The following is a 25,443-nucleotide window of genomic DNA, read 5'->3' as shown; positions in this document are numbered from 1 at the left end:
ACGCTGACTTGTTCCAGTTGGCCTGGATTGTTTGATTTTGTTTTTGAAGATCTTCTGCAGTGCACACAGAACCATCAGCGGATTAACTTCAGCATCTGTGGGTAAGTCAGCACAAGGCCTGCCCTGAGTTTTTCCAGGCCCTGGCACGTGGTGGTGCTCGGCGCTGGAACGAAAGCGTGAAGCCCGGGCGCGCAGCCAGTTCGGTGTTGGCCAACTTCACCCAAGCTCTCCTGGTCCGGCCCGGGTCACCCCAGGAGCTGGCGCCGGGGGCGTGGCTGGCGCGGGGCATGCCGGGCGGGCAGGTGGGCAGGTGCCTGGGCGGGGCTCGCCGTGGTTGGCGGCAGGCGGAGGGGCGGGGGCCGCGCACCCGGAAGAGCGGTCCGTGGAGCTAAGGCGACAGGCGGCGGCTGGCGGCCGACATGGACAAGCTGAAGAAGGTGCTGAGCGGCCAGGACACCGAGGACCGCAGCGGTCTGTCCGAGGTGAGCGCAGCCGAGGAAGCCAGGGTTTCTTGGAAAGCTGCCCTGCTCCCTTCCCGCCCGCGGCGCGGAGCTCAGCCGGGACACTGCCACAGGTGGCAGCGCAGGGACTTTGCAGAGGGCGTGGCTCCCGAGCCCTTCCCTACTTCCTCTCGGGAGAACCCGAGGCTCTGGAGGAAGACCCCAGAAATCTGTGCGGGTGGGAGCGTGGGCCTGACCTGCACCCCTGGGCCTGACCCCTCACCCCCGCCGCCCCCGCTCCAGCTGGGCCGGCCGGGGCTCTCCCTTTGGAGCCGGGTGAGGCTGGCGGCCTTGGTGAAAGGAGCCCCCCTCTCTGGATCGCGGGCTGGCATTGGTTGTTGTGGGGTGTGAGTTCCAGACCCGACCTTATGCGGACTGCATAAGTAGTAGTAAGACTCCGTGAACGGCTGGCTGACAGGGACCTACCAGGTCTCTGAGTCTCCAAGGTTCATTCCTAGACTAGAGATTCCCAAGCACCCCGAAGACTGCCAGTGTTTGTTTTATTAGTGGGACTTTGATGGCCCGGAAACTTCCTAGCTCCAGAGCCACCGAGAATGTCTTCTTTTAGGTGCTTTGGGAGTTTGTTTACGTTTTCCTTTCTCAAGACAGAATAGTGTTTTACTCGGTGTATCCTTAGCCCCGGTTTCCCCTTCTGTGAAACAAGGGTGTTGAACAAGATTATATGGCCCCTTTTCTTTGGAAACCGGGTTCCTCTCTAATATTTAGTTGGGTCTCTCGTGGTTTTCCCAACATCCTGCTCTCACTTTTGTGGTTGATTTTCTTCTGAGTTTTGTCTTTGCAAAAACACAACCTCACCTCAAAGGGGATAAGTTTATTTTGAAGCCAAGTACGAGCGACAGTGGCCCCGGGACAGATTCAGATTACTGCAAATTCAGTGTTTCAATAGGACAACAGTTGGCTAAGGTTTTATGGTAACAGGACAAAGTACTAAGTCAAGGTACTTGCTAAATGGATCCGTGGAAACACGAAGTAGGTGGTTAGAGCAGCGGGGAGGACCCTCAGCTGCAGGTCCTCTCGAGGCTATCTGTTGGGGCTCTAAAGCCCCTGGTTTGTGGAAGCCTGGGTTGTGTTAATAAATAACAGGTGGGCAGGATATGATAGCCCGAGGTTAGTTGCTGTTCGACTCTGGCCCTGCAACTTCCCAGCCTCTCCACAATCATTAGAATTAAAACGAGTAGTTATGTTTTGTTTTTTTTTTTAATTTTAAAATTTCTGGCCTCTTGTGAACTTTCATACGATGAAGCCTGAGGAAGCCCTGAGACTTAGTCGACCCTCATGGTCATGTAAAGATAAACTCCATAGACGTTAACAAGCTGTTTTACAAAGTTGGGGATGAAGGGGAGACGCTGGGTGTAGTGCTGGCCTTGGGGTGTTGTCCCTCTGTAGGAGTGGGTGGGTCTCCAGGCGTGGCTAGGGTAGCACCATTTGAAAACAAATACAAAGTCCGCCCCCAACCCTGCCCCCTACCCCCACATGGCGAGTGCCTGTGTGCCGACAGTGAAGGGCTTTAACCTCCTCTTAAGAGCACCACATTTTCCATCTGTTTAAAGGACCGTGGGCTTCGCTCTTGTTTGAAAACATCGCCAGTTTCCTCTTTCCTCCTAAGATTCCTGTTGGTGTGCGTCATTGTGTGGCACTGCCGGGTGTCCAACTCTAGGAACTTTCCTGTAGCCAATAGGGCTCCTTGTCAGGGATGTTCTGGCTTGGGAATCACTTACTAGGTCCCGCCTCTTGTTAAGTACTAACTAATGTGGTCACACTTTCCATGGTTTTGAGCCTGGAAAAACTGGAGGATTCTGTGGCGAAGTTCCTGTTTGTGTGGTTAGCTGGATGAAGCTGCCATCAAGTCTTTTCAGTTATATAACCTGAAGAGGGTGCCAGAAAAGTTAGAAAACATTTTATAATTTAATGCTAACTATGAAAGTATGTCTTGTTTCTTCTGTCCTTCCCAGGTAGCTGTAAAGTTGGCAGGTCTCTTAGTCACAAGCCGTCTATGATAAGTCTTCTAACTGATACCCTGTCATCATAAACACTCTCAAGTCCTGGTTTCAGTGGAGCCCTTCCTGAAAGAATAGACTTTGTGTGTTCTGGGAAGGGTTCTTGGGACCAGGAAGGTCTGAGGGTGTCTGATCATAACGCGCAGGAATACAGCAGCGTTCCTTTCTCACCTCCGGGTGCCTGTCCCATCTGCCTGGACAGTCCTTTAACAATGGCTCTTGGCAAGAATCCCTCTGCCTTCTCCATCCTGGAGTCAAAGGGCCCTTTGTGCATGGCTGCTAGTGAGACAGCTTGTGATTCCCTGCATTCCCTTCAGGGTCTACCCAGGTACTGTTTTAGCTGTGTTGGTTTTGGAAAAAGCTCTGCTAGCAGAGTTCGGAAACTACAGCCTAGAGAGAGATTTTCCGTCAACTGAATCTGCTTTCACAAATCGACAAAAAGTCTTTCCTTTCACCAAATCCGTTTAGAAGAAGGGGAACCAAAGCTTCCTCCTCTTTCCCTGACCAAGTGTCAGAGCACACTTACGGCGGAAAACTTGGTGACGAATTATCTCTGCTCCCTGCCCTCCCTGCTAAAGAAAAGGTAGCATTTAGATGGGTTCATCCTGAGACATTTCTTGAACACAGTGTCACTCTTGTATCTGAGGGTAAAAAGCACAATCATGCTTCGGGAAGAAATGCTTTCTCTGGCCAGTGATTTTATTTTTCTTTTTGGTTTTTTGAGATAGGGTATTTCTGTGTAGCCCTGACTGTCCCGAAACTCGCTCTGTAGAGCAGGCTGGCCTCAAACTGAGAAATCCATCTGTCTCTGCCTCCTGAGTGCTGGGATTGTTTGCCTCCACCATTGCTCGCCTAAATAACTAGTGCTAGTTTCACAGTCCATGGGGAACAAACCCAGCCTCCCCACACGACAGGCAGGGATGCTCATTCCTCTGCTAACGAGGATGGCTGTCTCGTGTCAGTGATTTTACTGTCTACAAAGGCATGATTCTCACTGTCTTGCTCTGACTCTGGAATGTTCTGAATGTCAAGACTAGTTCAGCTTTGATACTTTACAGTTTCTCCACCTAAGCAGAACAAGGTTGGCCTTTCTGAGCACGGCTGTTGGTGCCGTGATAGTAGTTTCCTTGCTGCTCTGTCCCTTTTCCTTCACATGGCTTGTTGTTTCCACCTTGGCAAGGCCCATGCATGGGTGGAAGGGTGGGAGCTGTTCATTTGCCTCTGTGCTTGGTGGGAATTGCATGGATTAGTCAGAAGAGGTCTAACTTGATTGTCCAGGGCCTGGTGAATCCTGGCAACAACATCCTATGGTTACTTTAGAGCCGGGGGAACTGAAACAGACTCTTCAAGGTGGACAAGTAACCTCTGCTTGGAAACACAGGGCTCAGTTGTCAGGTCCTAACATTGTGGTGCATGCCCTCCTCCTCTTTAATATATATATAAAATATATGAATTATATATGTTAAGTATAAGGAATGAATGTGCACGCACATATATGTGGAGAGAGATTACAATCGTGTTATTTCCTCCTCCCCTTTCCTCCCTCCAAACCCTTCTATATATTACCTCACCCCCCTGTTCGCTTTCAAATTCATGGCCTCTTCTTTTGTTGCTGCTGCTGTTGCTGTTTTGTTGTTATTGTTGTGTGTCTTACTACATACATAAATACCATGTGCTCAATTATAATATTGCTTGTATGTATATGTTTTCAGGGCTGACCATTTGGTATTGGATAACCAGTTGGTGTGTTCTTCCCTGGGGAAGACTCATTGTCCTGCTCCCAGCATTCCTTAGTTGCCTGAAGTTGCCTACTGTTGAAGCTCCTCAGGTTTTCCCCCTTCCACATTAGCAGGTCTGTTGGTGTTGTCCTTGTTCAGGTCATGTTTAGGCAGTTGTGTTAGTGAGATTTTAAGGGTGTAGCTTCTGACTTTTCTAGGAGACATAATCTTACAGCAGGCTCCCTGTTCTCTGCCCCCTCTATCCGCAGTGACCCCTGAGTCTTAGATGTGTCTGTTGGTACTGGCCTCCTCCACTCTGCATTTTGATTGGTATGGTTTTCTGTAATGGTTTCTGTCTGTTGCAAAGAGAAGTTTCCTTGATGAGGGTCGAGGACTACACTTTTCTCTGGGTGTAAGAGCAAATATCTGGAATGTAGTTAGAAATTCTGCTGCAAGCCTCCCTTTTGAGGTGCTGGAGATGGAACCCAAATTTCTTGCTCCTGGTAGGACTGTACCATTGAGCTACACCCTAGCCTATCCCATCCCTAAATGTGCCTTCTCGTCAGGGTCACACTCTGTGCCAGGTTTCTGCAGGTACTCAGTGTGTTCCTATGTGTGGTGATGCAGTCTCACGGGGACTCTGTGGAAGTGGGGAGAGAGCCGTTTTTTCAGTGACCTACATATCTTCTCTCAGGTGGAGGTTAAACCTTTCCGGATAGTAGTTGTTACACCTCGGGAGCCTCTTGGTCTCTTCCAGCTTCTGGTTTGACAGGTTGGAAACAAGTCACTGAGCCAGGGCCAGTTAGGGCCAAGGGAGTGGTCCTGCTCCCCTGCCTTCCTCCATCAGTTTGGGTGGCAGTGGAGTAGGCGGTCTTTCTTGCTTTGTGAGGTTGAGCTGCCTATATAAGGGGAGCTTAGTTAGGTGTGTAAATGTGGACCTGGCTGTGCTGATTGGGTTTGATCTCTCAGTGGCAGCTTCCTGTGTCCATCTGTGGGCAGTGAGCCCTCCCGCATCTTAAGGACAGCCTAGAAAGGCCTGTGGCCCAGTAACTTGTCATCTTTGACGTGGGAAAGGGCCATTGAGATCTGCTCTCCAGCTCTTCTGTATTAGTAGTTTCCCTGGAAAGTTTGACTTAATGTAGAGGAAGCATTAATTGTGCTGAGAGTCAAGATGAACGGATAGCGATTAATTAGCTAGGATCTGGCTAACTGTGACTGATTTAGCTGTTGCTGGCATGATGTAAGTATGAGGGCCTTCTCCCTCTGAAGTGCCAGGAATGTTGCGGCAACTTCTGCAGTTGGTAGGAGAGATGAGAAAGCATGGCCAGTGGACCAAACTGCCTGAGTGTCTGGCCCTCATCTTCTCCAATGATCCAGGCCCTCCTTCCTTTGGTCCCTCCCTCCTTCCCTCCCTCCCTCCCTCCCTCCCTCCCTCCCTCCCTCCCTCCCTCCTAATTTATTTATTATGTATGTGTATAAATGCAGGTGGGCAGCCCTGGTGTGGAAGCCGGGGTCAGCCTGCAGGACTCCTCTCCTGCTTCCTTTATGTGGTTTGTGGTGATGGAACTTCAGTCATCAGGTTTGCACTTCAAGTCCCTTTACCTGCTGAGCCGTCTTGCCAGTTCTAAATACCATTTCTCTTGGCCTTTAAGACCATTTCTGAATCAACTGTGAGTTTTCTTCGTTTTCACTAAACGTGCATGTATGTACGTAATTGTTTTGAAACTGCAGGTTGTGGAGGCATCAACGCTGAGCTGGGGCACCAGAATAAAAGGCTTCATCGCATGTTTTGCTATAGGAATCCTCTGCTCACTGCTGGTAAGATTTCCTTCCATCCACTGCCTTTTCCTCATTCTCTGCTTTATTCTTTTCCTTTTGCCCACTTTTCTCTTTGATGCTTCATTAAATTGAATGGATAAAACGGGGGTGGGGGCAGTAGGAGGCAAGGAGGGCAGTTGTGTGCCTCTGGTGGGCGTGGCATTGCTGTGCTTACGTACACGTGTCCTATTGTTCCCCCTCTAGGGTACTTTCCTGCTGTGGGTGCCCAGGAAAGGATTGAGCCTCTTTGCAGTGTTTTACACCTTGGGTAACATGGCATCAATTGGGAGGTAAGCTTTCTCTTTTCTCCTTTTTCCAACCTCGCTGTTTATTGGATGATAAAATATCCATTGTGTTTGAGGGAGGGGGAAGATGAATGCTTCATATCTTTAAGGAGTTGGAAAGGAGGAGGAGAGACAGTTGGCACAGATCACATTCATATCCTCTTATTTCAAAACATCCTATATGTTGGTTTACCTTTCACCCCTGGGAGAAAGCAGGAAGTGTGTGACCACTTGTTCACATGTGGGGGACTACAGCACAGAGCGCTGGTGCTCTATCCCCACGATACACGGTATGGCCAACTCTCCCTGTGTTGGTTTCCCTGCCCTCAGAGACTGGATGCAGCCACTGCTTCTAAAAGCCACCAGGCAGGCAAGTGACTGTGAGACTGGGAACTGGTTATTATGTAGTGCCAGACCATCCTGGGCTCGAGGCTCAGGCTCCTGTGTCAGGACATCTGATGGGTGCTTTCCAGGGGAGGTCAGCCATTTTGCCTACGTCAAGTGCACAGACACCCCGAGTTGACCTCCTTTACTTGGGTGCTTCAGCTACACCTGTGCAGGCAATGCCAGGCCTGCCTCTGGTGGGAAATGCTGGCCTGGCCCTGTTAGAATGAACCTCAGGAACCTAAGGGGGCAGTCATTCCTTCCCTTACCCTCTCTCTCCCCATGTTTCTATAAATGGCTTCAGAGTCCTGTGGGGAAAGGGCTCCAGGAGTCCAAGTTTCCCTATGTTAACTCAGCCATAATAATTCAGTTGTTGTTGTCTTTTTTTCTTTTCTTTTTTTAAAAAAAGCATTTATTTATTGATTATGTATACAGTGTTCTGACATGTATGCCTGCAGGCCAGAAGAGAACACCAAATCTCACTGTAGATGGTTGTAAGCCACTTGTGATTGCTGAGAATTGAACTCAGGACCCCTGGGAGAGTAGCCAGTGTTCTTAACGTCTGAGCCTTATCTCCAGCCCCATTTTTCTGTTTCTTTTTTTTAAATATTTTAATTTATTTATATTTTTTTGTTTATGAATGTTTTACCTGCCTGTATATCTGTTTGCCACATATGTAACTGGTGCCTGAGGTGTAAATGGAAGTTTCTGTTCTTCCCGGTCCCACAGCCATTCTGTCCCAAAGAAACACATACTGGCTTATATCTATAAACTGTTTAGCCCATTAGCTCAGGCTTATTATTAATTAGCTCATACAATTTAACCCATAATTCTTGTCTATGTTTAGCCATGTTTAAGCTTTTCTTGGTACATCATTCTCATCTTGCTTCCTCTGCATCTGGTTGTGACTGCCTCTCTGCCTTTCCTCTTCCCTGAATTCTCTTAGTCTGTTTGTGCCATCTATACTTCCTGCCTGGCTACTGACCAATCAGCATTTTATTAAACTAATACAAGTGACAACTCTTTACAGTGTACAAAAGCATTATCCCACAGCACTATGGAGGTCAGAAGAGGGCATCAGATCCCCTGGAATTGGATTTAGATAACAGTTGTGAGCCACCATGTGGATGCTGAGAACCTTGGTCCTCTGCTAGAGCAGGCAGTGATGTGCAATGTCCTTCTGTGTATGTTGCTTTTATTGGTTTTTGAATAAAGCTGTTTTGACCAATGGCTTAGCAGAGTAAAGCCTGGTGAGAAATCTGAACATAGAAAGAGTAGGCGGAGTTGAGGAGACGCCATGTTGCTGCCGAAGGAGGCAGACGCCATGTAGCTGCCCAAGAAGCAAAAGGTAACAAACCACAAGCCTCGTGGTAAAATATAAAATAATAGAAATGGGTTAATTTAAGATGTTAGAGTTAGTTAATAAGAAGCCTAAGCTAATAGGCCAAACAGTGTTGTAATTAATATAGTTTGTGTGTGATTATTCAGGTCGGGCAGCAGGGAAACTAAGAGCAGCCTCTGTTTAGAAAATGGTGCCCAAAGACAAGAGCCTCCAAAAGGTTTCCATGTACAAGCCATCTCCCTAGCCCACTGTTGTCTTTCTTACTTGGCTTTCTTTCTCATTCCTGTGGCCATTTGGCACTGCTGATTGACTTTGGACTCACTGAGTAAGCACTGCCACACTGGAATTTGCTCACCAGCGAGCCAGTGACACAGACGGTAACATGAAGGGAAGCGGTTTCCTAGCAAAGGTGGTACCTGGGCTCTTCTTAGCTTCGTCCATCTCCTCCTTCCCTCAGCTGCACCATCATACTCCCCTCCTTTGTACCTCTCCCCAGGCTCTTTTCCTCTGAATTCTAGAACCTTTGTGTAGAGCCCTCCCCGCCATGTGGCTCTCTGCCTCCTCTGCAGGTGGAATCCTAACTTGGTGCTTCTGAGTCTCTCGGCATCTCTGAGCTTCTTTCCCCTCCATTTTCTTTGTCTGCGGCCCTGCCCATCTCTCTGATCCCCCTTTGTCATTTCTCATTTCCCAACTTGCTTATTTGTTAAGTCCTGCCTCTAATGTCACCTCTTGTGTGAAGCTCTGCTGATTACCACCTCCTTCCTGGAACTGGCGACCTCCTCTCCAGGGCTCCTTCCATGGTATTTGTGTTTCCGTGACAGCACAGGTAGTGGTGACTGATGCTGCCTTGAAGCTTTCTCAGACACTAGCTTTTGTGGGTTTGGTTTGGGCCCACAGTGTGGGGCAAATGTACAGCCTGAGCCTAATTATACAGGTATGTTGTTTACTCCGGAAGAACCTCTGGCAGTTCTTAATGGGACAGGCACCATAGCCATAGCGCAGCTGAGGGAAACAGGGAGGGCTGCACTGTTGTTTCTGGGTTTTACAAGGAGTTTCCGACTTTACACAGAATCTATTTGTACACGCATGTCTTGAATCTGCTGCTTAGTCTGTTTATACACGCAAAGAGTCTCTGAGCTTGGAGACTTGAGCTCAGAAAACAGCTTTACTTCAAAGAGGGGCAGACCATTGCAAACAACAAAAACAAAACAAAATATGCCTTTTATTGAATGTTCAGTAGCTAATGTCATCTGCCATCCCTTGTAGTGAGTGCCAGCTGTAAGGAACTCCCATGGTTTATCATTTGGGCAGTACTTCTTCACGTGACTGAAGAAGCCTGGTACCTATCCATGCTGTGTTAGGTGTGTGTATCTGCCTCCCTTGTGATCACTTCCGTTAGCTGCCTCTCAGGAGTCCTTCATACAAATTCACGCAAAGGGTGCCTTTAGAATAGGTGTGGGTTAAACACGAGCTTTTTGGATTCCCCTGTGTGATTTCAGATCGGTTAGCTAACCTCTCACTTCCATGTCTCTGACAGAGGAACAGAAACACCCATCTAAAGTGGTTGAGGGGCTGAAATGAGTACTGTCTGAACACCTGACATTTAGCAAGCATTCAATTGTAGTAGATGTTACTTTATCATCACTAAAATTCCTGGAGAGTATGAAAGAAGAGAAGCGTTCTGTTTTCGAATGTAAGCATTCTAAACCTGAAGGATGTGCTTTGTGTTTCTTAAATCTGGGCTCTTGGTTTGTTCCTGTGGGTATATAGTCAAGGAAGCAGTGTATCCCCTCACAGACAGAGAGAGAGAGAGAGGTGTCGGCCTTGCTCTTATATTAGTTGGGTGACCTTGGTTATGTAATCCCTTGAGCTTTTTTTTCCTGTCTAAAACGAGTGCACTAATTGTCTCTACTTCATAGGTCCTTGTTGGACTAAATGAGGGCAGTGCACAAAAGACCTGCAAGCCCAGTGCCTGGCAAGAGCTGCTTGTGCTAATACTACTCCTGTCATTGCCGCAGGAGCTCTTGGGGAGGCGGCTGGTTCCTCTGTTCTGACCTTAATGGCTTGTGTGTGTTTGCCTCTTAGTACCGCCTTCCTCATGGGGCCATTGAAGCAGCTGAAGCGCATGTTTGAGCCTACACGTCTGATTGCCACAATCCTGGTGCTGGTAAGGGCAGACTGCTTTCCCCATAGGCTTTATAGGTTGGGGTGTGCCTTTTCTTTTCCTTTTTAATCCTGGGAATTAAACATGGTCTTATGCATACGGGGCTACTACCTGCCTGCTTCACTATAGACTGGAGGGTTTTCTTTCTCCCCCACCCCTCATATCCCTGGCTGTCCTGGAACTCACTCTGTAGATCAGGCTGGCCTCGAACTCAGAGATCCGCCTGCCTCTGCCTCCTAAGTGCTGGGATTGAAGGCATGCACCACCACCGCCTGACTTGGACGACTTTATTTCTATCCCATCAACCCAGAATATTTCTTTCTTTTTTGACCTAGTTATCCATGTATCTGTCAAATCTTTCCAGACCCCATTCTCTAGATTCCAAGCATAATCATCAGTATTGTGAGATTTGTGCTTGATTGGCATGCTTGTAATTTTAGTTTAGTTTGTGCGTCTCTCATTCATTCACACAAGAGTGTTTCCTAAGGCCATGGCTGTGTTTGCTATTTATTGGCATCTTTGAGAGTGCAGTGCTGGACAGTTCCGGGCACACTAACTAGGGAATTAGAGAGCAGTATGATGACAGATATGGTAGGGACCGGAGCGAGCAGTGGCTTGTTTCCAGCTTCAGGTATAGATGGCCTGGCAACTCTGGTGGAAAGACTTTCCAGGAAAGGACACAGGGCAGTGTCAGGTGACAGGTAAACAGATCACAGCTTCCTGGCTGTGCAACCGACAGCTCGCTCGTGTTGACCTCTGTTCTGTGAGGTTACGGAGAGAGGTTGTGGCCAGCTGACTTTCGTGTCTTGAATGAGAAGATTGACAAGTTAATGACTGATCCAGAATGTGCTTTTCTTTGCAGACATTTAGGGAGAGCTTAAATGTGGAAGCACAGCCTGCCTTTTCCAGTCTGCATGCGTTTTTATTGTAGAATTGGGTCCCTTTTCTCGACACAGACACGGTTGTTCGGATGAGTTAAATGCTTCGAACCACATTGTATTAATGAGTGTTTTCTCTTCTAGTTGTGTTTTGCACTTACCCTGTGTTCTGCCTTTTGGGTAAGTGTGAACTTTAGTCTTCTGTGACCGTGACCTTTTTGGTTTATATTCTTTGTCAAACACTTTCCAGTAACTGTGTCTTTTTTTATTATTATTATTATTATAGTGGCATAAAAACGCACTAGCGCTCATCTTCTGCATTCTGCAGTCTTTGGCCCTGACGTGGTAAGTAACACCAGTGTCCCTCCCCACCCCCAGCCCCGCCTTTGACTTGTGGTGGGAAAGGAGAGAAAACCCGTGTGTTGTGGGTTAGAAGGCTAGGAAAACAGAAGCTCTTGAGTTGAAGTTGTCAGTAAGGCAACAGAAGTCAGGCTTCGGAAGGCAGCCAGTTGACTCGGCCCACTGCCAATAGACTGCATTAGTGGTCTTGAGTGGTCACAGAGGCCTCAGACCACAGCATTTTTGCTGAGCTCACGGTCAGTTGTGAGATACACAACTGTTACTCAGCTCCTCACGTCCGGAAAGTGCAGTTATTATAAAGGCTGGTAAAAAGAGGCCAGGAGTCAGGTAGAGAAGGATGCTGCTGGGAAAATCGGTGATTGTGATGGAATGACCTTTCTGTAGAAGGTAAACGAGGGCATTGTCAGCTGAGCTGAGGGAGCAGTAGCTGGGGAAATGAAAATCCGTGTGGATGTAGGGTCAGCATCCTCACTGGATGTGGGCTGGCTTTGAGAAATTTTAGGTGAAGGTTAGGAGATTGTAACCCAGAGGCCAAGTGTAGTAAAAAGGTGACCAGAGACATGGCTTTTTTAAAAAAGTAATTAATTTATTATGTATATAGTGTTCTACCTGAATGTATCCCTGCAGGCCAGAAGAGGGCACCAGATCTCATTACAAGTGGTTGTGAGCCACGATGGTGGTTGCTGGAATTGAACTCAGGACCTCTGGAAGAGCAGTCAGTGCTCTTAACCTCTGAGCCATCTCTCCAGCCCAAGACATGACTATTTAAAACCATAAATGCAACTGTAGGTTCTTGGTTCTTTAAAACTGTGTAACACCCAAGGGAGATGTGTGGTGGCACGTATCCCATCCGAGGCATTTCTGTGTTGCTTTGAAAGTCCAATCCATGAGTATTGATGGCCGGCAGAATAGTTCCAGTCAGTGCTATTGGGGATAAAAATGTCTGCTAGAATACAGAGAAAAGGGAGACTGGGCGTTTTGAATAAGCTCCTGGCTGGTGAGCACCTAGCTAGTAGAAATGGATCATGGGAGTGTAAGCTTGATCCCATCTTCCTTTTGGAACTTTGACCTTCTGAAAAAATACTCTTGTCAAACTGCCTTTCAGACTTCACCGTGTTCACAAGTTAAGCGTGTGCACATGGAAAGTGGGAGGTGCGGGGAAGAATGGTGCGTTTTAATAGGAGACACATTTTGCCAGTAGGTACTACAAGGGCCTGACTTGATGGCTTGTGTTTCTGCTCTGGCTTTCTTCTGGGTGCAGAAATTGGTACCTACAAATACTGCAAGCCAGTTCCAAGGAGTCAGCCTTCCTCTGGGCACTGGAAAATGGTGATTCCCTTTGAACTGAATCTTAAGTCTGACCAACTTACACCCGACTGACACACAGGGCAGGTGTCTTTCCCCTGCACGGTTTTCTTATAGGCAGTGTGGCTTGGGTTCTTGAAGTGTTGTGCCAGGGTATACTCTCATCTATAGAATGGTAGGTAGTGGCTTTTTTTTTTTAACTTAGTGGAGCAGATAGAACATTGACCCCACCTGGGTCGAAGTTAAATAAATTCTTTTGCGAACTTACAAAGCATTAGATCACAACTGATGAGGGTTTCATTTGCAGTTTCTGACAATAGGACTCTGATGCCATATGGGCGTCAGGAATGTGCCTTTTTCAGGTGGTCACTGCTGGCTCATGTGTTAAGCAGTACCACAGGCAAGGCTGGAGTCAGAGGGGTAATTGTTATATGGCCCCTTTGCGCCATTCTCTGCCACAAGGCTACTTCCAGGGCAGAGGTTTATGTGATGTGTGAATGTATACAGGCCAGTAGAAATCACTGGGTGCTCCTAGAGTTTCAGAAGCTTTCTGCTGGTGGGGGGGTTCTGCTCCCTTCATTCACTTTGATCTTTGCGTTTCTTTGTAGGTATAGCCTTTCCTTCATACCATATGCAAGGTAAGACTAACTTTGTATTTGGAAATAGGGATTCTTTGATTTGTGACCCACGATGTGTTTACATAGGAGGACTTCTAATTTTTTTAAAAATATTTATTTTTATTTTAAGGTGTATTTTGCCTGCACATATATTTATGTACCATGTGTGCATTTCCTGTGGAGGTTAGAAGAGGCTGTTGAATCCCCTGGAAATGGAACTAATAGATGGTTGTGAGCTGCCATGTGGGTGCTGAGAATTGAACCTGGGTCCTCTGGAAGAGCAGCAAATGCTCTTAATGGCTGAGCCATCTTTCAAGCTCCTGCATATGGACTTTGGTTTGGAGATTTTAGTTTAGTTGCAGAAAGTGCATGCTATTTTATTTATCTGTACTAAACTTCCTTGAGCTAGATAGGCCCAGGTCAGGCATCTGCTTGATAGATTACTATGATAAGGGCCGTGGTTCTCCTGATCTCATTGTTCAACTAGCGATGTGCTGGCCAGGCTATGAGTTCCTGGTGTTTGGGGTACTCTACTCAGAGAAGGTGAACTGATGCATATTAATATGCCTTTACTCTGTAGCTTTGAAGTGGTCGTTTGAAAGGTGATTGATTTAGTGTAACTAAACAAGGGCTTTGGGGTCCTTAGTGCCTGTTTTCTTGCAGGGGCTCACTCAGGAAAGGTTTCAGAAGTCTAGAGGGAAAGCAGGGCCAGGACTCTAGAGCACCAGCGCCTCCTATTTAGCAGTGTGAACTTGGTGACTTTATTGACCACCAAGACCTCAGATGAGACATTGATAAGTGGGGTGGGTGGGGCTGGTTTGTCCCCAGAGGCTGGGCGTTTATTTATTAACCACTTTTGATGGTGGGCTTTTCTCGTTTAGTCATAGGACCTTTGCCTCTGATTCCATTCTAATGAAGCCACTTAATTTTATTTTTCTCAATCTACTAAATAAAAATATTTTCCATAATTGTGCTGAGGAAATGAAAAATTGCAGGGACTGGGAAAGAGGGGGGACGCCATGTCTTCCGCATTCCAGATCTGCTGCTGACAGTGTTCTGAATGTGCTGGGGAGCGCAGCTAACAAGCCCACAAAGCGTCCCTGTGTGCACGGGAATATTACAGGGACATAGCAGTTGTGAAATACTGCCTTTGGGGCTGGGAGGGACGTATTCTCAGAAGAATATGGGCAGGGTTTTCCCAGGAGCTGGCTTGCTATTTGAAATAAGCCAAGGTCTGCTACATCTGAGCATCTAATGAAGTATTTATCTGTTTGGCAATAGTTTGACCATATCTCGTAGGTCCCTAAAGTGCCTACATAATTTACTGGGCTCAGCACAAAATGAAAATGTGGGTTCTTCCTTTTTAAATGACCAGAGCTTCGTATAGCTGGAGCTACCCACACAACTGGACTCACTCAGTGTCCTTCCTCAGGGGTTCAGCACTGATCAGGATGGGAGTGATGGAAACATTACAGTTCTTTTTGAACTCAAGAGATTTTGTGTCGAGCAGATGCATCTTCCTTTAGTAGGGAGGGAACCACAGTGAGTTCCGTCTGGCTTCTAGAATGGTTTTCTCTAGTGTCCACAGAGCAGATTATACAGCTGAAAAGGCGTTGAGACCAAGTGAATTTGTCAGATGGGTTAAACAAATCAGATGGACTCCTCTACCCAGCTTTTCCGACCCTCAGTGTGTGTGACCTGGCAGTAAGGGACTTATTTTGGCCATAAACCCCCTTACTTTACTTACAGAGTACTCCTGGGACTTCAGTATGCAGCAGACCTTGACAGTCTTCACTAGAGTCTTCAAGACAGATTCTCTTATGTAGCCCATGCAGGCCTCAAACTTGCAGTCCTTTTGCCTCAGCTCCCCGAGTGCTGGCATTACAGGCGTGTGTCACCACGCATGGCTCCTTGATGACTTTTGATGTTAAAATTCATGGCCTGCTCAGGCAGTTGGATTTACTCACCTCATGTGATCCCCAACACTGTACACCAAAACCACAGTATCAAACCTGGGATGGGGTGAGAGCTTAGGGTTCCTCCTTACAGCCAGGTGCAGTGGGGGAAGAGAAGAGGTCTACCTGCACAGATAAGCTATCTGTTGAGCACCCACTTTTTGCTTACTGGAGCTATACTGAATCCCAGGCACTAAGTGAGCCTGTTATTAATGCACAGTAATGTTAGGATACCCAGCTCCCTGTGCCAGGGAGCTCCTGGAGGTGTTCCTGCACAGGCTTCTGCCAGTGCACTGTAGCCCTCATGACTACCCCTTGGTGATCTCAATGTGTTCTGATTGGCTGATGTAGAAATTCAGCGAGCATGTACTACTCCCCAGGTCTAGTCCTAGGATAAGTGAGCATGTCCCATCTGTCAGATGAGAGAATTCAAACTCCAGCCTGACCAGTAATTTGCCCAGGAGAAAACTGCTAAGAGACGTTGGCACTGCAGGTGATGAATGGTTGGTTCTGCCCTCGCAGTTTCCTCCTTCGGCAGTACGGTACCCTGGGAAATGCTCAAGAACGGTCTTTGCCATGGTGGAGCCTTTGCAGTGATAACGTCCCGTTCTTCTCCGTGTTTTTCCTTCCTAGGGATGCTGTGAAGAAGTGCTTTGCTGTGTGTCTTACATAATGCACGGCAGTCTGCAGAGAGCGCCGCGGACGGAAGCTGGTGGACTGTCTTGTAAATGCCCTCTGGACTCCGTCTCACAGACACGTGCCTTTCACTTGCAGCAACGTGGTGTTTGCAATTTGGACATTTTTGAGGGTTGCCCATGGGAGCAGTCATGAACCCTAAACCCCAGTGTCTGTAGCACAATATGAGGTTCTGTGGCTAGTGTAGGGGACTCTTCCTCGTGACCGTTTTCCTCTCTGGATGGCATCCCACCGAGTTCTTGCAGATCAGACTTTGTTTAATAGCAGCAGATAAGCTGCAGGAGCCACTGATTCCCAGGTGGTGGCAGGAAGGCCTAGCAGAGATTATAGGGGTTCAGCAGGAAGGGCAGAATTTTGAAGATTTGCCCCTCACCAAGGAAACCATTGTCACCGCCTCACACAGTATCATCCCTGGTGTTTCTGCCCTTCCTGCAACCCTTGAGAGCCTGCCCTGGGCACACTGCCCTTCCTGTGGACTGCACCGTCTTGTTCAATCACAACTGGCTATGGAATGTCTTTTCTAGTGTTGAGTGGGATTCTTTCTCTTGCCCTCCCCCTCCCACATCTCTTGTCTGTGACCTTGGGACACTGCTTGATTGAGAGTGAAGTAGTGGCCTAAAGAACGATTTGCTTTTGGACAGGAGCCACCAGAAAGTGAAAAACCCTCATGTTCCCTGCTCTGTTTATTTTTCTTCATTATTTATAAATGTTTACTTTTATTGATTGTATTTTCTGTTCTTCACTGGAGTTGGGCCAAGGAAAGTGCATGGGAAGACAGATCCCTTGTGGGGCCAGCAGGAAGTAGGCATGCCAGCCAAGCGACGGTCAGTGCTCCGGCATTGACACTAAGCCTGAGCTGGACACTGCAAAGACACCAGCCCGCAGGTGGTCATGTCTCAGCCTGATGCCTACCCCCACACACAGTGTTCTTGTGTTGATGATCCTATCTGGTCCTCATGGGAGCCATGTGAGGAAGCAGGATTGTTGTCTCACTGTACAGTCAAAGGACCAAGGCTCAGATGGGTTCCATGTCACCTGACCATAGCTGTGAGAGGGTCAAGCCAGAGTCCTAGTCTCCTTCATGATGGCACGGCTCTGGTCATCTCTCATAACCCTTTCCTTGTTTTTATCATCCTAGCCTGTGCCTTTTCTGCTTTCAGCATCTATGTTACCTGTGCCATGCTCTGTCTGTTCCCCCATCTCACTTTTTGCCAGCTTCCCTCTGCATCTATAGGATGGCCACCATCCCATGTCACCTGCAGCTGCTCTGTGCTTCCCAGGCATCGTCAGAGTTCCTGGTAATCTAGGTTTACCCTTTGCTCTTTGTGCAAGGCCAGATCTACTCTGACCTCTGCTCTGCCACCTCCAGACCACAGGCGGTGAGCACTCATCGCTTTGGTCGTGTGGCCAGTTGCTGAACTGTGCCTAGTAACTCCGTCTTTTCCTCTGAGAGGAGAAGAATGGATAGACAGATTAGGGCAGAGGGCAGCCCAGCCATTCCAGATTCTTTCCATGCTACTAAGGTACCTGTGAGGTCTTCAGCCTTTCTTTAGTCAGGAAAGAAGGTTATATACGCCCCTCTGGCTTTTTGAGGCACATTCATATCCTAGGAGTCTTGGGAATCAGTTCGGGTCTCAGAAGGGCTTAGGTGTCAGAAGGAACATGGGGCGTTTAAGGGTGCCCGTGGTGCGTAGCTGACATGAGGCTAGGCTTGTTGCTTCAAGCTCCAACCATCCTGGAGTCATGCACCTGAAAGGCTGACCCCTCCATGCCCTTTTAAGTGACTGGACTTGAGTCCAAGTACCTTTTAAAGATGTTAGAAGGGCTGAATAGCTTACTGTGTGAATGTGGGCAGATCTGGGTGTGAGCTGTGGTCCGGTCACATGTTGGTTGAGTCCTTTGAAGTTACCTAATGTGGTTCCTCAATTTCCCTGTTTCAAAATAGTGGGCTGACAAGTCGTGCTGGATTGTGGGAGGATGCCAGGGACAGATGACTGTATCAAGTGCTTGGTAGGGAGCCAAGCAGAGGGTCTGTGCAATAACCAATGACCCCTAACGCTGGTGGGATGAATGCTGGGGCAGCGATCTGCTTAGCATACTTAATATTGGTATGTTGCTGAACCAATGTATCTGCCGTACATTATCTCATTGACTGCCAGGCGAGAGAAACTGCCTCCGTCATCATAAAGCAGTAGCTGCCTCAGTTGCTCCCACCAGCAGGGCATCAGTGAGAAGGCTCTCGGTGGGAGATTGTGTCTTAGATAATCGACAGCTGGTGGCCAGTTTGCCGCAGCAGCTTGACTCTGGACACATTTAAGCGGCTTTTGGATGATCGTCTTCCAGTATCTTCCAGACTTCCAGATTTCGTCTTTAGTTGTCTTATCCTTTGGTTGTTTCCTCTCCTGCCTTTACTGGACTGTGAAAGGAAGAAATCCATTTCAAATCTGCTAAAGTCTTGTACCAGGCCAACAGCATTGATCAGAAGCAACTTAAGGAGGGAGACTGAAGTGGAGAATTAGGGCCTCTGGTGCTGACTGGTGGTAGTATCTGTTTCTTCTCCCCTCCTTCATACTCCTCAGTCCATTGCCTGGTGAGGGGGCACCACTGTGTTTGGGGAGTGATGAAAACCGCTGAGTGACCTTTGTAGAGAGGAATGTGATGCTCAGTCAGGCTGGCTTTCCAGGTTTGGGACACCTCTGGTCCGAGTGCTGTCTTCCCTGGGCTGTGGTCAGTAGAGTGCTGCACTCAGAACCATTGTGCTTTCTGGACCAGGAGAGTAGCTTAGGGTCCCCGTGGCCCCCTCTGCCCCAGGCTGACTATTGGGACACTGTGAAGGTGGATTCCTGCTCACTGAATTATCTCTCTCGCAGACGGACAGGCTTCCCTTTTCATAGACCAAGCCCTGAGGAAGCCTTTGTCTCTCCTGCTCCCCTGTCTGGCTGCTGCTCAGACCCCAACTCCCGGCATCTTGTCTTAGAGAAGGGGAAATCCCACTCCCCGCTCGGCATTTTCACCGTGGAGATGGTTGCAGTGCTGGGTGTCTGTGTTACTCTCATGGTGACTTTGTACCACTTTCCTTCCACATAGTCACTGTAGGCCAAGAGAATAGGGAATGAAATCAAGAAATGTATTCCATATAAAAATTACTTTTTAATGCCCTAGTGCAGTAGATAATTAGCAGCTGGGCGGTGTCTGAAACATGGAGGCTGCGCTTGTTTGGGTCTCGTTTTTGCTATCCCCATAGGTGATGAGTGTTGCAGTGTACGGGATGAGACTTGGTGGAATGAATTGGGCAACTGAGGTGCACCCTAGGGCTGTGGAGTTCCTCTCTGGTGGGCACCTTACGCCCCCCCTCTGTTTACTCTTCCTTCTCTCTGTTCTACTCTTCTCGTTAGAGTCACTTACATACACTTCACATTCACAACCACGCCTAAAACTGATTTCCTGCTAATTAAAGAAAAACGGAAGGTCAGTGTTTAAAAACAGTATGAAGATGTTTGCTAGGCCTTCCTTGTGGCAGGTTTTGTTTTTAGTTCTTTTTTTCCCTAAGTTTAGTATGTGCACAGAAAACATCCACTTAAAAGTGAAGGAGCCATAGCTGAAATTCAGTGCAGGCACACGTCTGTGTGTCTTTGTATCTGGAAGGCCAATCGCTTAGGAAAAGGGTGCTGATGTGATCTTGAAGTACCTGCCCATTCATACTTTTATGATATTTTGAGATCTTGCGTGTTTTTAGGCAGGGACGTGCAGTGGAGTTTGTTTGATCTCAGTTCAGGGTGGGGTTTATAGTTCCACCTTGAGCATTTCCAGCCCTGCTGTGACAAAGTGTGAAGCACTTGAAGTAGCTACTGCTTAAGTGTGCCATCAGCATGCCAGGCTTCTGTTGCAGTGTGGCAGAGCCTTAGTAACATAAGCTGACGACATAAAATGACATCCATCCTAGCAGGAGCTGGCAACTGACTGCTGGACATGTACAAAGTGAGTTTCTGCAGGTTGGCTGATCTGAAACTAAAGAAAAATAGGTCCAGTAGATAGAGATTCTGTTAAAGATGGGAGAGGTCAACCCATGGCATCCTAACTAACACTAATGTATGCTGTGTACTCAGATAATGCTACTACATGCAATAGAGTGCTTGCTTAGAATGCATGGAGTCTTGGGTTCAATCTCTAGAAGTGCATGCACTGGCCATATGTGGTGGAGGATCTGGAGTACATTAGACCCTATGTTAAAAAATTAGGGAAAAAAATCAAATGAAGTCTCAAGTTTGGGCTCTTGCACATGGCTCTTGTCTGTTAAATGTCCAGCGTTTTTTTCCCTGGCCTTTTCTATTGTGTTTGCTTAACTTGAATAAGGAAAGGGGGGAAAATAGCCCCCTGAGCCCTGCCTGTCCTTTTCAATTTTATTGTGAAGTCAGTAGTGAGAGCGTGCAGAAGCCTATGATGGAGGCACTCTTATCCTTGTGGCTTTGGCCACCTGGGCACACTGCACAGCAGTGAACCAAATCCAGAATGCTCATGGTGAATTTGTATGCCTTCAGAACATTGTACCTGTTCCGATACAGTGAACTTTAAAACACTTTGTTAAAACAAATGAAACCATTTTTATAATTGTGTAGCTGTAGTTGATTTTGAATGTTACTGATTGCATACCTGAATTTTTATATTCAAAAATACATTTTTGAGCACTGCCTTATCTATCTTAAGGATCTGTTTCATATAATATTTTCTTTTGCTAACTTATTTCAGAGAGAAAGAGTGTTGCCAGAGGGCTATCTCTCCCTTTCACAGTTTTTTTCCCCTGTTTCTTTTCGCCAATAAACATAGCATCGTGATCTTTAACAAATCTAGTGTTGTCTCTTTTTCATGTCTGTTTCTCTGGGACTCACTTAGCCAAACAAATATAAATTGATGTCTTAGTGTGTAATACACATTGCAGGTATGTTAAACTCCCTACCCCTATACACACACACACAATTGCTATATGGTCTTTTTCTCAAGCAAATTAGAGCTTAAAATTGACCTAAGGACTATCAGCATTGGTCTTTCTGACATTGAATACAATGTGACCAGCAGCTTCATGCTCCCACTGCCATGGTTTCGCATCCCCTCAAACCATGAGCCTTCCTTGAGGAAGGTGCTTTATGTCAGCTTTCTGTCACAGCAGTGTTAAAAGGAACCAACACACAAAACACCATGGCTCTTCAAAAAGATCATATTTCAGCTACTGAATCCAAAGATTCTGAAATAGGTAAACTTCCAGGTAAGATTTCAAAAGGTTGCTAGTGAAAAAGGACGACTCAGAAGACAAGGAATTAAGATCAGTTTCTGGAGAGAAAAGGAGTGATATAAAGAAAAAGGTCAGCAAAATAGATGAGAAGATCAGAAACACAGACGAGATAGCAACAGGAAGGAAAAGTTAGTAAAGAAGTTGAAATCCTGAAATGATGGTGGAAGTTACAAAATAATCCCACACTAGTTCAGAATTACATATAATAAAGGGTTATTTATTTAGGGGAGAATTGCAGATCACTGTCCTAGATCACAGTCCTCTGCATGAACAGGGAACAGGAACAGAGTGTAACAGACAGAAGCAAGAGTTGAAAGCAAGAGAGAGCACAGGTTTTACAGCTGCATTTATAGCATAAGAGACCACACCCAAGTGGGCTAGTATATTTCTGATAGGAGTGGATGGCGCAGATGTCTGAGTTCTTCATCCAGAACAGTTTAAAGACTTGAGATGATCAAGCCTCACAGGATACTCAGTCAGTACTTGATCATAATTCTAAACTTTCTTTAGGTCCTCATAAGATTATCAGTACCCCCAATCAGCAGGAAGTAGCCTGGAAAACTACACCCACAAACCCCCCAAATAGATTATGGATATTTATCTTTGTTTAGAGTGTTGGTTACAAGATTATGTTATGTTATGGATTATGTTATGGATAATGGTCTGGACAAAAAGCTGAACAAAGGATATTAGATTCAGAGTTCTTTTTTTTTTTTAAAGGGAGGAGGAAAGTACTTTGGGACAATGGTCTGTACCCTGTCAATTGTATTTTAATAAAATGCTGATTGGCCAATAGCCAGGCAAGAAGTATAGGCAGTCCAACCAGGCAGGAAGTAGAGGCGGGACAATGAGAATTCTGGGAAGAGGGAAGTTTCAGTCTGCAGTCATTACCCAGACACAGAGGAAGGCAGACACAGAGCAAGCTTCTTATTGGCTAGTTTTTACATCTTAAATTAACCCATTTATATTAATCTGTATATCACCACATGGCTGTGGCTTACCAGGTAAAGGGTAAAGTTCCATCTGGCATCTGTGCCTGGCGGGGCTACATGGCTTCTCCCTGACTCTGCCTACTCTCTATATATATCTTTTCCAGCCTGGCTATATTCTATTAAGTCATTGGCCAAAAGCAGCTTCTTTATCCATTAACCAATAAAAGCAACACATTTTCAGAAGGACTTCCTACACCAGAGGGGAGTCAAAGTTCTTTTAACTTGGGGGCTGGAGAGATGGCTCAGTGGTTAAGAGCATTGCCTGCTCTTCCAAAGGTCCTGAGTTCAATTCCCAGCAACCACATGGTGGCTCACAACCATCTGGAATGAGGTCTGGTGCCCTCTTCTGGCCTGCAGACATACACACAGACAGAATATTGTATACATAATAAATAAATAAATAAATAAAAAGTTCTTTTAACTTTGTTACATAGAGGATCAGTTGAATTCATTCCTTCTTTTTAAAGTTTGTTTTATGTATAAGGGCCTTTTGCCTGCATGTGTGTATGTGTGCCACACGTGTGCAGTGTCCACAGAGGCTGGAAGAGGGCACCAGATCCCCTGGATCTGGAGTTACAGATGTTTGTGAGCCTCCATGGGGGTTCTGGGAACTGAACCTGGGTCCTTTGCAAGAACAGCAAGTGCTCTCACCTACTGATCCATTTGTCTAGCTCCCAGTCCTTCTTGTTATTATTAGAGGTTACACTCAAGATTTAGCATAATGTTCTAGACACCTGGAAACTCAGAGCAGAAATAATTTTGTGTGATGTGTCTGTTGAAAACTAACAGACACCACTGATGAGTAGTGAGTTTGCTTGTGGTTTGCAAAATTTAACCTTTCACCCATGGAAAGAGATGCCTGGGAGGTTATCCTAAAGGTTATCTTAAAAGGCTCCTATGACATTATATTGGAACTGACCCTGGCCACTAATGAAAGAGTAATCCTCCCCAAATCACCCCAAAGCTAGTAATCCCCAGGGCTGTGTGTTGGTGATTAAAAAAGAAAGGTAAGAGCAGCTGTCTTTTTGTTCAGCTTAATTCTGTCCATGTACCTGGGTGGGTGTTAATTTCCTGGTGGCGCTGGCTCAGAGAGAGGGAGGTGTTAGGTTTCTGCAGAGACTGAATGTGCAGACGTGAATTTTGCCTGCTGTGTGCCTGGGGAGCAGCACAGTTCAGGGGAGCTCAAGCTCGTGGGCTCAGGTTGCGTGCCTTTTAATTTCTGCCCTTTAAGTTGGACACATGGACCACTATGTACCTTAGGACATGACAGTCCTATCAGGTATCAGCTAGACGGTACACTTTAATTAACAGTGCATCACCTCACCCCCACCTCTAACGATGAGCCCTGCTGAGCCTGTGAGTCAGAAGTCAAGTCATCAGATAGAGAAGTAACACCTTCATCCTGTTCTGTCACATTATCTATCTATCTATCTATCTATCTATCTATCTATCTATCTATCTATCTATCTATCATCTATCTATCAATCTATCTATCATCTATCTATCTATCATCTACTATCTTATCTTATCTATCTATCTATCTATCTATCTATCTATCTCTACTATCTATCTATAATCATTCATCTATCTTCTATCCATCTACCAATCATCTATCCATCATCCATCTATCTACCATATCTATCATCTATCTTATCTATCTATCTATCTATCTATCTATCTATCTATCTATCTATCTACCTATCTATCTATCATCTATCTACCAATCATCTATCCATCATCTACCTATCAATCATCTATCTATCCATCATCTATCTATCCATCCATCCATCCATCCATCCATCCATCCATCCATCCATCCACCAGGTAGGCATGGTGCTGGAGTAGTAGCTGAGAGCTTACATCCTTACCAGCAAGTAGGAGGCAGAGAGAGCCAACTGGGAATGGTGTGAGCCTTTTGAAACTCAAAGCCCACCCTCAGTGATATACTTTAACCGTACCATGTGGAGCCTAGAGCAGGGAACCCAGCTACACTTTTTCTGGACTTCAGAACTGTAGAAACTATGAGATAACAAAGGATGTTGTTTCAAGGCTCTACATATGTAGCAAATTGTAAGGAAGGAATAAGAACCACAATATCCCACAGCAATCCATGTATCTACTAACTCAACGTCTAATTCTCTATCAAGGGTAATGTGCATCTCAGCAAAGTCAAACATATTAATCAATCAACTCAAGTTTTATTTCATTGTCTTTTACATTTACTCATTTTGAGGAAGGATTCCTTTTGAGTAGCTTTGAACTCTAGGAAGAGCGCAGGCTCTCAGGACAGACAATTATCCGTGGAAGTGAGACTATGTATGACTTGTTTCATTTAGTGGACACATCCAGTTCCATCTATTTTTGTTGTAAATTGGAGCCTTTTATTCTTTTTATGGCAGAAGGGTGTTCCACTGCACATATGTGCCACATTAAAAACATTCATTTATCAGTTAATCCAACATCTCTTTATGATAAAAGTCCTGGAGAATCTAGAGATGCAGGGGACATATCTCTGTAGTAAGTGGAGCGGGCAGCGTCCCGCTGCCCAGCTAGCTTAACCCCCGAAATAACCACACAGAAATTGTATTAATTAAAACACTGCCTGGCTTATTAGCTCTAGCCTCTTATTGGCTAACGCTCACATCTTGATCTAACCCATTTTTAATAATCTGTGTAGCACCATGAGGTCATGGCTTACCGGGAGAGATTCTAATCTATGCCCATCTCAGACTGGAGATTCATGGCATCTGCCACACTTCCCTTCTTCCCAGCATTCTGTTCTGTCTACTCCGCCCACTTAAGGGCTGCCCTATCAAAAGGCCAAGGCAGTCTCTTTATTCAACCAATGAAAGCGACACACAATCAGAAGAACCTCCTACATCATATCTCAACATAATAAAATCAGTGTACAGCCAGTCCACAGCCAGCATTATGCTAAACAGGAAAGCTCAAACATTTTCACTAAAATCAGGATCAAGATCAGGATGTCCACTGTCTACATTCCTGGTCAATAAGGTCTTGAAGTCTGAGCTAAAGCAATTAGTCAAATAAAGAAGACAAAGATAAATAGGAAAGGATGAAGTCAAAGTATACTTATTTGACTGGGTGGTGGTGGCACACGCCTT

General features: G+C 46.3%; 1 protein-coding gene across 1 annotated transcript; it reads left to right on the top strand.

Moving 5' to 3' along the window:
* Positions 1 to 334: 334 nt before the first annotated feature.
* Sft2d2 (SFT2 domain containing 2) lies at positions 335 to 16,767 on the top strand. The gene is made up of 8 exons (XM_075988470.1): positions 335 to 482; positions 5,968 to 6,054; positions 6,259 to 6,344; positions 10,150 to 10,231; positions 11,251 to 11,286; positions 11,393 to 11,451; positions 13,380 to 13,409; positions 15,977 to 16,767. The coding sequence occupies exons 1-8, from the start codon at positions 420 to 422 to the stop codon at positions 16,014 to 16,016; spliced, it is 483 nt and encodes a 160-aa protein (XP_075844585.1). The 5' UTR covers positions 335 to 419; the 3' UTR covers positions 16,017 to 16,767.
* Positions 16,768 to 25,443: the final 8,676 nt, after the last annotated feature.

The sequence above is a fragment of the Microtus pennsylvanicus genome, chromosome 10 (assembly GCF_037038515.1).
Source record: "Microtus pennsylvanicus isolate mMicPen1 chromosome 10, mMicPen1.hap1, whole genome shotgun sequence".
NCBI classification, from domain to species: Eukaryota; Metazoa; Chordata; class Mammalia; order Rodentia; family Cricetidae; genus Microtus; species Microtus pennsylvanicus.
Note: the sequence above shows the minus strand (reverse complement) of the source record. Positions and strands in the feature narration are given on the sequence as shown.